The sequence below is a fragment of the Symphalangus syndactylus genome, chromosome 12, assembly GCF_028878055.3.
Source record: "Symphalangus syndactylus isolate Jambi chromosome 12, NHGRI_mSymSyn1-v2.1_pri, whole genome shotgun sequence".
Taxonomy (NCBI): Eukaryota; Metazoa; Chordata; class Mammalia; order Primates; family Hylobatidae; genus Symphalangus; species Symphalangus syndactylus.
Genome location: NC_072441.2, coordinates 67,736,641 through 67,752,860, shown reverse-complemented (window position 1 = coordinate 67,752,860; position 16,220 = coordinate 67,736,641). Strand labels below are relative to the sequence as shown.

The following is a 16,220-nucleotide window of genomic DNA, read 5'->3' as shown; positions in this document are numbered from 1 at the left end:
CCTCTTTTTAACAGTTGGCACACTCTTGCCCTTAAATACTATTTTATCACATTCTCTGAGTACTTCACATACAACTGGTCCTCAGAAAAGGAATGATGAGGCTGGGCGTGGTGGCTCATACCTGTAATCCTAGTACTTTGAGAGGCTGAGGAGGGCAGATCACTTGAGTCCAGGAGTTGGACACTAGCTTAGGCAACATTGTGAAATGCCGTCTCTACAAAAAATACAAAAATTAGCTGGTGTGATGCTGTGTGCCTGTATTCCCAGCTACTTGGAGGGCTGAGGTGGTGGATCACTAGAGCCCAGGAAGTTGAGGCTGCAGTGAGCTGTGATGGTACCACTGTACTCCAGCCTGGGTGACAGAGTGAGACCTTGTCAAAAAAAAAAAAAAAAAGGAAGGAGGACTCAAAAAATGGTGCCTTCTGGCAATTTCTCATGTGCATTCTGGTGGGCTGCCTCTGGACTGACTTCCCGCAGGGTTGGATTCCCTCCTGGGCCACCCAGTGGGGATTAGCGTCTCCTTGAGCCCCAGAAGAAGGACTGGACTTTCCTCATCTCTGAAACCTCGGCTTCTGACTCATAATAGTTGCTCAATAAGTGTATTTTAAAGGATTAACATCAAAGTCCACCTTTTGCTTCTGTATGAAAAAGTCCATTTCCAGAAAAACAACAATGTTTCTGGTTGTAATTGTTCCAAAGGCACAGGGATTGGCGCTGGTCCTGGAAGCAGGGCAGCCCTCAGCAAAGTTCTTCAGTGAGTCCAGTGACTTCGTAGTTCTCACAGCTCTCCAAGTCCACTCCCCTGGTGTCCTGTCTCTGGTCCTCAGCCATTCAAGCCTTTCCCTTTGCCTCCTTGCTATGTCTGACCTCCAGGTAACATTCATGCTCCTGATGGTTTCCATCAAAGTATGGGCTTCTGTCCCTCCTCCCCGCAGGCAGACCTTGCTATGGGCTTTCCAAGATGGTAGCAAGCAAAGTAGAAGCCGAGTCATGGTCTGTCCCACACTCTGTCAAGCCCCAACCTCCGACCTCCCCCAGACTCTCCTTAACAAACACAGCATCGAGGTAAGGAAATGAACCTCTGTACTGCCATTTCTGCCTGGAATTCGCCTCTGCTGCCAGTCCTTCCTTGCCCAGTGACTTCTCACTCATTCTTCAAGATGTAAATCAAAATTTAATGACTCCTCCTGCATGCCAGTGGCTACAGTTTGCTCCAGTCCCTTGGCAGTGTGCACGCTGTTCCTCCTCAGCACACTTCCTGCATTATAGTGCACTTAGTACTTTATGTGACTGTCTACCACATTAGACTATGAACCATGTCTTTTTCATCATCGTTTCCCTGACACTGAGCACAGAACCTGGCCTGGACCGTAGTTTATTCTTAATAAACATTCAAAGAAGAAAGACAGGGAAGGGAGATGTGGCTGGGGGCAGAAGAAGGAAAGGTTAAAAAAAAATGGTAGCCTCCCATTTCTTATTTGTTTTAACATTGGCTGAGGTGTAATGTTACGTCTGAATGCAAAAGAGGGGTTGAGATTAAAGGGAGAAGAGAGAATGTGGGCATGAGGCAGTTTTGGCCTCATTGGGTTAAAATTTAGGATTAGAGAGTTTGAAAACTTCCTTCAGGTCTTTGGGGAGACCATTTCCTCCAGCTCTATGGAATACAGGGAATGTTGAGAACTTAGTGACACTGACATGCTCACTTTTTCCTGACTGGAGTGGAACTGGTGTGAATTTTTTTCAAGCAACTTCTAGTGTGTGATAGACAAACCAAAGCCCAGTGAACACAGAGCATTCCATGAATCTTACAGGAATGGTGAGTTAAAAAGGACTAAAGTGCTGTGTGGTCTGTGCCAATGCCACTTTCCAAAGCAGTGATCACCCTGTCTCTTGTCACAAGCAGCATCAGCCCTGGCCAGGTCCTTATCCACAGCATCCCCGACACAGCCGGCAGCAGCCTGCTGGGAGGATTCCCTTCCAAACAGTGATGACATTCAGCTAAGCCACAGTTTCTTTGACCCAGGAGGAAACCCGTGTGGTTTGGGGTTAGGGGCACGGATGAGCAAGCGCAGATTTTTTCCTATTGCCCGATGGCTTTAAATTGCAACCTCTCTTTTAATTTTCCGTTATGCATCAAACACATCTGTGCCAGAACTGGACAAATGTATTCCGTCTGGGAGGATAACCCCAGACAGCTATAAATTAGAGTTTGTGTACAGAGATTCCAAAAATGTGGCCTCGTGGTAGGGTGTCCCTGGGACCAGTCACCTCCTCCATAGTCTGCTCGGTGGCTGCTGGCTTTGGCCTGATGCCTCTGTCAATAGGTCTTGCTTTGTATTTGGAAACTCTGTCTTTCCACTGAGTCGCCACAGAGATGAGGGCGTGCAGGGTTGCCTGTGAGGCTTTGCTGGGCATACTTGTCCCAGGCAGCCTCCAAATGCTCCTAGGAGGAACCTAGGTTATTGACCAAGGGCATTGCTCTCTTTCCTACACAGGAACAGCGAGGACCTCAAAGCTGGTGTCCTCCCAAGTTAAAGCATGGCCCAAGAAGACTCTCCTCACCTTTTCTGGATTGCACATAGAAACTACCATGTAACACTTTAAAAATATATTTTTTAAGTTGCAAGAGAAATACATGCTAAATGCAGAGAACTTAGAAAATATACTGAGAAGGAAAAAAAGTCACCTGGAATCCTGCCCTTCATAGATAATGTTTTAGCAAGACTCCTTTCAATATGTTTCCATGCCATGCCACCCTTTTTTTAATGCAGACGTCTTTCAAAAGCTGATTGATCCCGGTTCCTTTAGCTGCCCCTCACATTATCCAATTAGTGCTTTCCTCTAAGTACTGGAAACTTTTAGTTACTCCACAAGGGAGAGTCCAGCTGGTAGAATTCTGCCCCTCTGACTCCTCCTCACTGAGGTCACACCTCTTTTCTGAAGAAGCTGGCCACAAAGGGGATTGGCCTTGGGAGACAGAAGGAGAAGAGGGATAAAGTCCTCATAGAAATCCAGCCAGATCGTCCAGAAGGCTAGTTCCGGGTCCTTTATAAGCTGCCTGGCAAGATAGAAGTCTCCTGTATAAAAAGGACTATGCTGTCTCTGGTGCGATTTTTCCTTTTAGACCTCTGCTCCTCTGATTTCCATCCTCTATGCTCCTGTTCCCAGCATCTGTGTGTGCTCTGCTGTATTTGGGCAGGGGAAGCCTCTAAAGTGTTCATTCAGTGGTAGGCCAGGGGAGCCCAACAGCAACTAGATGGGCCAGCAGAATTAGGAGGCTATTTTTATATCTCTGCTTACTTTCCCATGGTGCCCTGGGCCCAGAAGGTGCCCAGTAAATATCTGTTGATGGATTGATACAGTGAAATTCCAGAGTGGTGTTTGTGGAGAGAAAACACCGTGGCTAGAGCCTGCTGGCACGCAGCAGTGACAGTCCTGAGATGGCAGAAAGGGCTTCCAACTTCCATGCTGAGCCTCACAAAAGCCTTCAGAGTAGGGAAGGAAAGGAAGCCGGGTGATGACTCTACCAGCCGCCAGCCTGCCCAGCCACTGCCTGCGGCAGCCACTCAGCCTCTCCGTGAGCCACACAGCACACAGACCACGCTTTTTCAGAAAATTATTTTTTCCTTTCTCACTTTCCATGGAAACTCAAAATAGCAACCAAAAAAAAAAAAAAAAAAAAAAAGACTGGGCTATCTCCCTGCCAGCAAAACCATCCCCAGGCAAGGCAGTGACCATATAGGATGGGGGGAGAGGGTTACAGATGCCCCTAAAACCGCTTTCTATTTGGGGACTGTGCACTCACGAGGTGTGGGTGGGTTCTGAGGTTGAGGTTGCTGTATTTTCTTCCCATTTAGAAAGGTGGGTTTCCCCCAGGTCTTGGAGTTCATCTTGCTCTTGGTGACCTGGCAGCTGAGACGTAGTCACTTCTCATTGTGGTGTGGGTGAAGAGATCCGATATGCCCAGCAAGGGACAAAAAGGCAGCGGGCAGATGCCTTCCAGAGGGAATGTTATTGGAACATTGCTTTTGAGACACCTCCCTGGCTGTGCTGTGTGTGCCCCATAACCACAGGGCAGCCTGGCATCATGGAAAAACCCTGCTTTCAGAATCAGAAAAACCCAGTCCAATGTCACATCAGGGGCCTGAGGGGCTTCGTGCACATCACCTCACCTCTCTGAGCCTTCATTTTCTCCCCTGTAAAATGGGAAGAGTGGTCTAAGTGATTTCTAAAGGGGTGACCTCATCAGCGTCCTGTGCCTAGAGCCTGCTCTCGGATCTGTGCATGCTCTTTCCCCTTCCACTGTAAACACAGTGTAATTTGCCTTCCAGCTGGCTGGATCGGCCGTCATTGCTTTTGGACTATGGTTTCGGTTCGGAGGTGCCATAAAGGAGTTATCATCAGAGGACAAGTCCCCAGAGTATTTCTATGTGGGTGAGTGACTCCAGCTTCCTAAGCTCCAGCTCAGAGTAGATGGGGCTGTGCAAAGGCTTAGAGCAGAAGCTGCACTTGAACTTTGGTGGGAGGGGGAGGGCAGAGAGGCAGGGAAAGAGGCTGAAAGGAGCCACCCCTGAGCCCCTGTGCACTGGTGTAGCCCTCCGGGTTGTCTGCTAGAGGCAGGTAGAGAGGCTGTTGCGACCCCTTCCCCTTGCCCTCACATGGTCTGTTCCTCCGCCCTCCAAAATCAAGGGAGTCTGGGGCCAGTAAGAGCAGCCTGTTGTGCTTCGTTTCAAGGAAAGAAGTCTCAAGGAAATGCAGCTAAAATTTATTTCAAAGAATGAGAAAACTCCCTATTGCCCCTGGAGTAAAGTGGGAACACCACAAGTGTGTCATTCACTAGTCCATCTGGGGTGACACAGGACCCCTGTAGGATTTTATTTTGTGATCTTATATTTTAAATTGTCTAGGAAAAAACATAACTCAAAATACAGGTTAGAAGGTGCTAATCTCAGTCTCTCCATGACTAGGGACTGCAGAGAGGAGGGGAGGAGAGAGAAGAATGAGGGAAAGGAGGGATGGAGGGAGAGGAGATGGAGGGCTGCCCCTGGGAAGAGGCTCCAGCGGGAAGGGGCAATAGCTGTGCCCCTGCCACAGTAGGAAGGGGTGAGGAGTGTGGGGTGGGGTGCAGCCTCCACCCCCAAGGCAGTGCTCTTAGTAGGGGCTGAGCATTGTTGCCCTGGGATTAGTTGACCTACTTCTAGCATTTCCTGTGGCCTTTTCTCATTCCCCAGCTGAGTGGACTAAGACTCTAGATTTCAAAAAGCCCAAGACAATTGTCATTAGAGGTGGCACCCCCATATACTGGCTGTTTTAGGATCTGTACTAGCCATAGAGTAAGCTTCAGTTGCTGTGGTGACCTCTGTGGCAGGGAGGAGGAGCATCCTGCACGGGTCATTTGCTCTAAATCACAAGAAGAGTAGAATGTCTTCCAGGAGAGAGAGAGCACAGGCCCCACTCAGAGCAGGGACATCCTCCCGAAGGGCCAGCCTGCAGCTGTGCTGCCTCTTGTTCCAAACACTCTTCCCACACAGCATCCTCCTGCGGGGAAAAGAGCTGTGTCAGTTAGGATACTTTTAGAGGAGAGTAGCAGAAAACCTACTAAAGATGGATAACAATAAGGACATTCCACATTTCAGGAAATCTTAGATGTGGCTCTTTGTAAAACACTCAATTATTTTAGGTTCCACTAAGAAAGGAAAAAATGCTACCAGTTTAGCTATGACATACCATAAAAGATGCATTCTAATTTCAGCATTGTTAAAATATACCAAAAAATAAATCAGCTAGACAGTGATGAAATATAGTAAAAGAAGTCTGGAGATGGGGACTTTCCAGAATTCGTTCAGAGCTGAACAAAGTCATCAAGGGCCCAGGTTCTTTCCCCCTCTCTGCTGTCCTCAGTGTCCTTAGACATCTCCCCTTAAAAGATAGCTGCAATGGCTCCAGGCATCATGTTCTCATACAGCAACATCCAAAAGAGAACAAAGCAAATTTCGCTTCATATGGTCCCTTTTCTGAATGAGTAAAACCTTTTTCAGAATCTCCCAACACATTTCCCCTTGCAGCTTATTAGTCAAAATTGCATTCTGTATTCATGCCTAAACCAATCATAGCCAAGAAGCTAATTACTATGATTGGATCTCTGACTAATTAATATTCACACCCTCATACCCTCCCCTGGGCCTGGAGAGGGGCCTGGGCCCCCCACAGGACCTGTGACACTTTGACGAGATTGGGATTTTGTGACAAGGAAAAAGCAGAGGAATCTGCCGTAGACATAAAACTGAAATGCTCCTTTCTACCCACATGGTTTCCAGGAAGTATGCACAGGACAAGGATATTTGAGACAAAAAAATATAACCGATCAGTATAACCTAAATATAATCCATTGGCCAGCATTCACAGTCCTGGGCTCTGCCGTCACACAAAAATGTGTAAGAATTCTGTAACTGCCCCCATGTAACTTGTAATCTAAATGAAAAGACTCACAGACTTCACAATTTAAATCACAATAAAAATTAGCATGTGACTAAATGCCAGCTAAGTGGTATTTGCAATGGGTGCATTAGAGGTCATTCTAAAGTGGTAAGGAAAGAAGGATTTCAGTTAGGTTTTAAAGACCAGGCTGTAATCAATGGAGAAGAGGAAAAATGGGGACTGGAAAGGCTGAGGGGAAGGCATGCACAAAGAATGGCTGTGGGGAAGGATTAGCAAGCCGGGTGGGCCGGGGGCTCTGTTGGAGTCTGAGGACTGAGGCATGGTGGGCAGTAGGATTCGGAATGTTGGGGAGGGAGAGGGGACAAGTATAGAGGCCTTTGAATGTCAGGGTTAAGTTGGTAAACAGTAGAAGAATGATTTGGGGCCGGGGGTAGGGTATGATCTGCACTGCATTTTAAAGAGATTATTATAGCAGAAGTAGAATGAAAGGGGAATCCCAGGACAGAAAAAAAAAAAAATGGCAGATTATTGATATAATCAGGCCTGACAAATTAGGGTATAACCCACAGTGACTGCAGAAGGAATTAAGAGGAAAGAAACAGAAAGATAAGAAACATTATTAAACATTTTTAAACCTGCCTAATCAAACTCAGGGACAGAAGAAATCAAAATGGCAAAAGAGATGAGTGAGAGGCAGAGTCAAACCTCTCAGTAATAATTCATGACTTTCTGATGGAAACCTGAGTTACAGGTCTAAGTAAGGGGCCCCCGCTCCATCAGAGGGAGGGGCCGTTGTGTGGCGCTACAGATGGAAGACTTCCCTGGGAGCAGCCTCAGTCTGTGTTTCTCCAGAAACAAAAGGCTGATAACAATTTCACAGCTCTAGATGTCAGTTCCACATAAAAACCTTTATGATTAGATACATCAAAAGGTTGAGTAGACTTCCACAGATGAAAGTGAGCTCTCTTTCATGTCGTATTTAACCACTATCGTGACAAGAATCAGAATTGTGTGTTTCATTCAGGAGATTCCTGTGTTGAGCCGGAGGCTGAACTGGCTCTACACACACATTCCTGCTTTTGTTTCTAATCTAAACCAAACAATACGCACACTGCCTGAGATATGAGGAATTCTTCATTATGTCATATCTTTATGGACTTGTCTATCAGGACTCTTCGTATTGCAAATCACAGACACCTACTCAAATTGACTGAAGCAACACAGACCTTTATTGACTCACATACTTGAAAGGTCAAGGGTTAATACTGGTCTCAGGGACTCAGACAATGTGACCAGAGTCCAGTCTGGAGCCATCTCTTGGCCCTGCTTTCCTTGGGCTCCATTCTTAGGCAGGTTTCTTCTCCATGTGATAAAACGGCTGTCAGTGGCTCTAGGCTCCACCTCCAGAGTGACTCCAGAAGTAGAACATGCTTTTTTCATTCGAACAGATCCATCTAACGCCCCAGGCCTAACTCTCGTTGGCAATATTGGACCTCGTGCTCATCCTCGAACTTGTCATTGTGGACAGCTGCTTGTGGGCATATGCCTGGGCTTCATGCCCACCATGGAGCTGGAGGTGAGTCAGCCCTCTCAAACCACATGGGCTGAGAATGGAGGAGTTCCCTTTACCTAATAGAGAAAAGAAGTGGATTCTGGGCAGGGAAAACAGCAGGCCACAGCAGGGCCTGAATCCTCCTGCTTGCTCTTGGTGTCACAGGGCATGATATGGGTTTACCTACCCTTCGTTTCTCGTCCACCACATCTCCCTTCCCTAAGGCAGCCCAGAGTGGTTGGTGGTAAAGGCACTCACGATCCATGCTCAAAGTTCAGAGAAGTGGGTCGTCGTAGAAACTTAGCATCACGCAGAATAAGGAAACTACAGGCCGTGGATAAGCACCTGGGGCTGGCAGTCAGCCAGGGCTTCCCAGCTCCTCCTGGTGGGGCTCGGCCTGGAACCCAGGTTTGCAGACAGCCAGGTCTGTGCTTGCTCTGTCTCCCGGTGCTGCCTCTCTGGATAGTGGCATCAAGAAGTCCTTGTGAAGTCAGGTACCTTTTTTCCCCTTCAAGTATGTCTTATAATATAAATAGAAAGAGCAATAGACATATTTGTAGAAATTGGCATTTTTTCCTCAGTAAATAATTTTCCACATAAGAAAGATACCTGCTCTCCAGCAATAAAACAAGAAGAAAAATACACTAGGATACTGTTTATGGATTTACACAACATACAGTATGAGGTGATAGCACTTTAGGAAACAAGCAGGCCCAGTGTTTGGAAAATCTCACTCCATTGTCACAGGGCACCATTCACTGATCTGGGTATTTCCTTTCCAGAATAGGTTCCAGATAGATCAGCCTATTAAACTCTTATCACCCCTTTGTTAAAGAGTGTCCTAAACAGGCATGGCACATTCAAATGCTTCTTAAAGAAATAAGCCCTTCCAGCCTTGACTCTCCTCTCTGAGAGGAACCCCAGGAAGACAGTCTAGGTCCCTGCTTCAGGGTAGATGACTGCCAGACTTTGTAAGGGAATTGTCCCATCTTCTGGGGGAAGCTTTCCTTTCTGGCATCCTTGGTTCTCTTTCCTTGGGGATGGAGCGAGTTTTTCTTCCTGTGATAAAGATCGGACATAACCTCCAAGCCAGAGGTGTGGTCAATCCCAGGGCAGGGCAGGGCAGGAGGATCCAGCTGTGGGAAATGAGGACAGGGCGAGAGGATAGTCAGACTGACTGCCACCTGTGTCTCTTCTCAGGGCCCTCTGCATCCAGGCCAAGGCCTGGAGGCCCTTCCAAAGTCTCTGTGTCCACTGGTTGCTAAGGGTAGAAGAGAGGACCTGGCAGGAGTGACGCTGGCAGAGGAGGGCTTGGGTTGCTCCGTGTTTCCTAGACCTTGTCCACGCTAGTCTCTTTCAGGGCACTCGGGAGAAACCCCTGTGTCTTCCAAATTCCAGCAACCTGCGCATCTGACTTCCTGTTACAGTCTCTCTCTGGAGTGGGCAGACACCCCAGGGGTCTTCTTTCTACAGTTACAGAGTAGGAGCGAGCCCCTCAGCCCTTGGAAAACTGGAGAGACTGTGTGCTTGGTGCATGAAGTCATGTCTGTGAGCAGAGGATATTAACAGGTTTTCTCCAAGAAGGGGTTGCCCACACACACAGGAGCCACAGCTCTCCAGGATCGCAGCCCGACTGCAGCTGTCTCTCCCTGTGGAACTCAGAGTCTCCAAGCCTGGCTCTGATTGTGGCTGGATGTTATGTATAAGGAAAGCATTCCAGTGCCGAACACCAAGGGGGTGGCTTGGCTTGTTAAAAACTCTGACTCACGCTGGTCATATTTTTCCACTTGGTTTTCACTTGTACCTGACATCCATGGTAGCTGGATACCAGAGAGGTGTTGTAGCTTACATTGTTGAGATAATTTCTCCAGAGCATTTTTGTAAGAAGTTGGAATAGACAATCATTTCCATATTGCAGCTAACAAAACTGAAGAATAGGAAGACTTACCTAAAGCCATAGTTGGCAGGCCTGGATTTCTGGCTCCCAGCCATGTACTTTCAGAGGAAAAACCAGGAATCATCAATTCTAGACATCTCAAGTACTTTTCTCAAGGAAGAAGAACAATAACTCTACTGCCATTTATAAATTGCAAAATGAACCAATTTCTAGCTAAGAGCATTATTGTTCTTCAGAGTTACTGCTAAAATGAAAGCATAGGGGTTCAGGGGGTGCACTTTAGAGTACGCTCCCCTAGGTTCAGTTCCAATTTTTCCCCTCACTAGCTATGCAATCTTACATAAATTATTTAATTTCTTGGTGTCTCAGATTCTTCAGCTGTGAAATATGAACATATTTAAGCATAGTATCTGTTTTGTGGTGAGCCCTCAGTAAATATTGGCTATTATTATTACAGATCGAGCATCCCTAATCTGAAAATCCAAAATCCAAAATTCCCCCACATCCAAAAGCTTTTGAGCACTATCCTGACTCTCAAAGGAAATGCTCTTTGGATAATTTCAGATTTTGGATTTTCGGATTAGGAATGCTCGACCAGTGTAATGCAAACATTCCAAAATGTGAAAACATCCTAAATCTGAAACACTTGCCCTTCCCCAAAACTAAGTTGTATTCAATATTCTAGATATTTGCATTATTATATGCATTCAGGGGATACTGGAAGGGAGAGTGAAGGGACATAAATGTAGGGACATAAAAAATTTTAGAAAAAAAAATGGTAATTAGCAGACTATGTAAAACCATCTGCTGCTAGAAAGCCATTAAAATTGATGACCACATCCAGTCCCTAAAAGGGGGGAACGATTTTTAAATGAGTTTATCCCAGTAGGCCATTAGGAGGCTCTCTCTCATTTTTATGTTAACTAAAATGATGTTTCTAGCTTAAAAGAAGACTCTGAAACCTAAGAAAAGAGTGATGGAATTGCCTGGGAACATGTTCCAGATCTTACCCCAGCTAGAATGACTGTTATCAAAGGGAGAAAGAATAACAAATGCTGGCGAGGATCTGGAGAAAGGGGAAGTCTCGTACACTATTGGTGGGAATATAAAGTAGTACAGCCACTATGGAGAACAGTATGGCAGTTCCTCAAAACATAAATACAGAGCTATCATCCAGCATTCCCACCACTGGGTATATATCCAAAAGAAAGGAAATCAGTAAATTAAAGAGACATCTGCACTCCCATGTTTATTGCAGCACTTTTCACAATAGCCAACATATGGAGACAACCTAAGTGTCCATCAGCAGATGGATGGATGAAGAAAATGTGGTACATATACACAATGGAGTATTACTCAGCCATAAAAAGAATGAAAGCCATAAAAAGAATGAAAGCCATAAAAAGAATGAAATCCTGTCATTTGTAGCAGCATGGATGGAACTAGAGGCCATTATGTTAAGTGAAACAAGCCAAGCACAGGAAGAACAGGTATCACATGATCTCACTCACGTGGGAACTGAAGAAGTAGCCAGATGAGAAGAATTGTAACTTCCCAACACAAAGATAAATGTTTGAGGTGATGGATATCTCAGTGACACTGATTTGATCCTTACACATTGTATACATGCATTGAAATAGCATATGTACCCCCAAAATATGTACAACTATTATATATCACTAAGATATTAATAAATAATTTTAAATACTTTTTAATTTTTAAAAAAGAGGGTGTCCCAGGGAAAGTACTTGTGGTAGCATGTCACAAGATCACTGGCATCCCAAAGCCCAGCTATTCATGATGAAAATGTAATTTCAAAGTGTTTTCTATTTTTCAAATCAAAGGCAATAGGACTCAGAAAGCACGAGGGATTTGGGAAGTAGGTCGTACGTTTGTCACACCTGCTCCTGTGGGAAGGAGAAGGCTCCACAGTAACCATCTTGGAATTTAAAATGTGGCTGTAAATTAATTAATTACATTCAGCAGCTATTTTTTGAGGGACAGACCATAAGAAGGATAAAGTATCCTTGGAAGCCACAGGTGGCCTTATGGCATGCAGAGTATTAGAGCTAGATTTGGAACTGGATCCAGCACGCCCAGGGAACCTTTCCTCTTGTAGAATTTCTTCTGCTTTTCCCTTCAGCTCCAGCAAGCAATGTTCATTTGGAGCTGGGCTGAGTCACAGGCCCACACATACAAAACAGAAGCTGGCTGAGAAGAGGCCTCAAAGTTGAAGCTGCTAGGGCAGCTTCAGGCTGTTTTTGCCATGAGCTCTGGGATTCTGATAGCCTAAGAATGAAATAGTGTTCCAATAAGCACATTTTCCTGAAAAGCTCATTATTTCAGAAGGATAAGTATTGTTGCCTGAGGGAGCAGACAGTTTCATTTACAGTGGGGAGCAACTCTGGCCTCCTCAAACCTCTATGCCCCTGTCCAGTGAGCCTCCCACCTCCTCAGGAGCCTCCCTCTTTCTTATATTCCGGGGTTTCTTGGGGTGTGAAGCAACCATCCTCATGTGCTTGGGTTTGGAGAGCCCAGCTATGTAGTTGCTTTGTGGATGTTTGCTGAGACCTGTTTCCAGCCTATATCTCTAAGCAAAGATGGGTGATGACAGCCAGCCAGCCTGGAACTGATTTGATTTTCTCTGTCATATCTACTCATCGAACGCACACTGACTGAGAATTCTGCCTTGTGCAGGGTATGTTCTAGAGAGGATGAATAAGGTTTGTCAACTTGAAATCTATAATGAGAGACTAATGTGAGAACCTGCAAAAGCACAAAATGGAAAAGAGCAGGGCACAGTCAGATCATGGTGAATGCCCAGGTGGCTGGAGCATAGGATGGATAAGGATTTTGGGGGAAACTGGTCTGTAGGCTGTGACTTCATGATAGATCTGCAAACGGCATCATGTAGCAATTGTGGCAGTAGCAATGGGAGGCAATGGGCATGTTCTGCAGCAAGGTGGTTCACCAGGAGACATTCCATGAAGGAACTGAATATGGTGTTGTTGCTGCCACCCTGCATCCAGCTTGCTTCTGTGGGGTGGTCAAATAGAAATGTGGGATGGGAATTGGGGCTGCAGGCCAGGGCATCCTGCCTGCAGCCAGCCATCTTGCCTCTCAGACCTCCATTTGTAAAACAGAAATAATAGTCTTTGCTTACCTAACCAGGTTGTTTTGAGAAGCCAATAAGATGATGGAAGTGAGAGCTTTGAAAACATTGCAACACAGTGAATGACTTTTTTTTTTCTTTTTCAACTTTCATTTTAGAATCAGGGGGTACATGGGCAGGTTTGTTACAAAGGTATATTGAGTGATGCCGAGATTGGGGGTATGACTGAACCTGTCACCCAGGTAATGAATATAGTACCCAATAGTTAGTTTTTCAACCCCTGAGCCCCTCTAATAGTCCCCAGTATCTATCATTCCCATCTTTATGTCCATGTGTACCCAATATTTAGCTCCTACTGATAAGTGAGAACATGTGGTGTTTGACGTTCTGTTCCTGTAATAGTTTGCTTAGGTTAATGGCCTCCAGCTGCATTCATGTTGCTGCAAAGGGCATGATTTTGTTCTTTTTATGCCTGCATAGTATTCCATGGTGTACACGTACCACATTTTCTTTATCCAATCTACCATTGATGGGCACCTGGGTTGATTCCATACCTTTGCCGTTGTGAATAGTGCTGCAGTGAACATGTACCCTTTTGGTAGAATGATTTATTTTCCTTTAGGTTTTTACCCAGCAATGGGATTGCTGGATCGAGTGGTAGTTCAACTCAGTTGTTTGAATCATCTCCAAACTGCCCTCCGCAGTGGCTGTACTGATTTACATTTGCAACAGTGTATAAAGTGTCGCCTTTACTCCTACCCTTGCCAACATCTGTTATTTTTGACTTTTTAACAAAAGCCATTCTGACTGGTATGAGATGGTATCTCATTGTGGTTTTGATTTGCATTTCTCTGATGATTAGAGATGACTAGTATTATTTCATGTTTGTTGCTCGCTTGCATGTCTTCTTTGGAGAATTGTCTGTTTATGTCTTTTGCCCACTTTTTAATGGAGTTATTTGCCTTTTGCTTGTTGATTTGTTTAAGTTCCTTACAGATTCTGGATATTAGACCTTTGGTGAAAGACATTTTTAAAAACAATAAAGTGTTTAGGCAGTGGGGCCAACAACACCATTATTTTTAATATGATATCATTTCTCACATTACCACATCCATTCCCTCATGAAATTATTCTTTTAGAGAAAAGGGAAAGGGAGGAGGTGGTAGAGCTGGAACAGCAGGAAATAAATACCCACCTTGGGACTGCAGAGCAACAAGGCCTCAGGGCCCTGAAAAGAACGCTGAGGCCAGGTCCGGGTGGGGCAGGAAGCAGAGCAGCCTCGCCTGTGGCTCCTACTAGGTCTGTAAACTGCCAGATCTGCCCACAAACCACCATCAGCAACCCAGAGGAGCCCCAGGAAGCACCCTGAATGCCGGGCCCAGGGGTTCCCCACAGAGGCAGGGCACCAGCCCTCACCCTCTCTATTAATGAGAGTGGTTTCCAGGTGACTCATATGAGTAAAATGCAAAAAATGAAATAGAGACCATTAACATGATTCCAAGTAAGACAAGTGCCAGGTCCCATACTGTATTCTAACTTATCTCAGGATCACAGAAGGAAATACAAAAAGGCTTGGCTTAGTTCTCTCAGAACCAGAGCATTTCTGCCCTTTTCTTTCTCTGTAAGAACTGTACCTGGGGCTTGCCTAAGTAGTAAATGAAATCCCCACCTGAATGATGGCTGCCTCCATCACTAGAGATGCAGGACAGAGTTGGAGTGTTGGGCAGGCTTTTGAGGCTCATCGCTATTTTTCTCCCGGCTCTGCCAAACACCAGCTCTATGACCTTAAGCAAATCACTTTACCTTTTGGGGCCCAGTTCCTCCATGTCAAACATGGCAGTAAGAATAGCACCTCCTTGTGGTACTATTAGAATGCTCTGCAGTGCCCAGAGTCTTAAGCCTAGTTGGTCGTGGAGGCACTCGATTGGCTCTCAATGGTTTCCTCTGACCTCTTCCCCACAGGGCTCTATGTTCTGGTTGGAGCCGGGGCCCTGATGATGGCCGTGGGGTTCTTCGGGTGCTGCGGAGCCATGAGGGAGTCGCAATGTGTGCTTGGATCAGTAAGTGGGGCGTGGGGGTAAATGGTGGGGTGGGGGTGAGGGAGCAGCCTGCATCTGAAGGGAGTCAGTGCCTCTGGCCCCTGGCTCCAGCTCCTACGTGGACTCTCTGAGCCCTTGGCACACACTTTTCCTCAGTCTTGGTTTCTCCATCTCTTATATATGAATAATATTACCTAGGGCCGGGTGCCGTGACTCACACCTGTAATCCCAGCACTTTGGGAGGCTGAGGCAAGAGGATCTCTGGAGCCCAGGAGTTCAAGACTAGCTTGGGCAACACAGGAGACCTAGTCTCTACCGGGTGTGATGGCACACACCTGTGGTCCCAGCTACGCAAGAGGCTGAGGCAGGAGGATCACTTAAGACCAGGAGTTGGGAGGCTGCAGTGAGCCATGACTGTACCACTGCACTCCAACCTGGGAGACAGAGCAAAACCTTGTCTTGAAAAAAGAAAAAAGAAAAAAATAATATTATCTTTGTTCCTGCCTCATATGGGAAGTGTGAAAAGAAATGAGGTCATTGGTGTAAAGATGTTTTGGGAGTAAAAGTACTTAGTAATTGTAAGGGGTGACTATGATTGTTCTTTAAAAAAAATATTTCACAGTGGGTGAGGCAGCTGAAAGGTTTCTATAGCCAGGGAAGTGCTGTTATCTACAAGGGAAACATTTATGTTTGAGATCAATAACAACCAAAATCCCTCTTGTGGCTTATTTTAACAAGCAACCTCTGTTTAAAAAAAAATCAAATAATTTCAATTAACTGCTATACATTCAATGTCAGTGTAGCCTGAGAGAAACAGAAAGGAAGAAGAGGGGCAGAAGGAGAGAAAGTGTTGATATTTCTCCGTGGGGAGTCAGAAACAGCAGTTTTAATACACAGCCTCTCATTTCTCATTACTCATTGTGATCTTTGGATTTTTAACTCTGGCCATAGCCTCTGATCTCTTGCTATGTGAAATGTCCAACTTATTTCTTTGCCATTCATTCCTTCTCTTTCTCCTACTGCTGAGCACATTTCTGTCTTGTTTATCACTGAACTTAGTTTGATCAGAGCAAATCCATAGACCATAGAAATCCATCCAGAAGGACACCCCCTCAACTCATCTCCTCAAAGAAGCCTTTCCAGACCACAGAGTCTCAAGTCACCCCCTTCCCCATGCCCAGG

General features: G+C 45.7%; 1 protein-coding gene across 4 annotated transcripts in view; it reads left to right on the top strand.

Moving 5' to 3' along the window:
* TSPAN2 (tetraspanin 2) overlaps positions 1-16,220 on the top strand; it is a 43,634-nt gene that overhangs the window by 12,207 nt on the left and 15,207 nt on the right. For all 4 annotated transcript variants that reach the window (XM_063624640.1, XM_063624641.1, XM_063624642.1 and 1 more), the window contains exons 2-3: positions 4,332-4,434; positions 14,962-15,059. In XM_063624640.1, the coding sequence (XP_063480710.1) occupies positions 4,332-4,434; positions 14,962-15,059 (201 nt within the window). The remainder of the gene's footprint in view (positions 1-4,331; positions 4,435-14,961; positions 15,060-16,220) is intronic.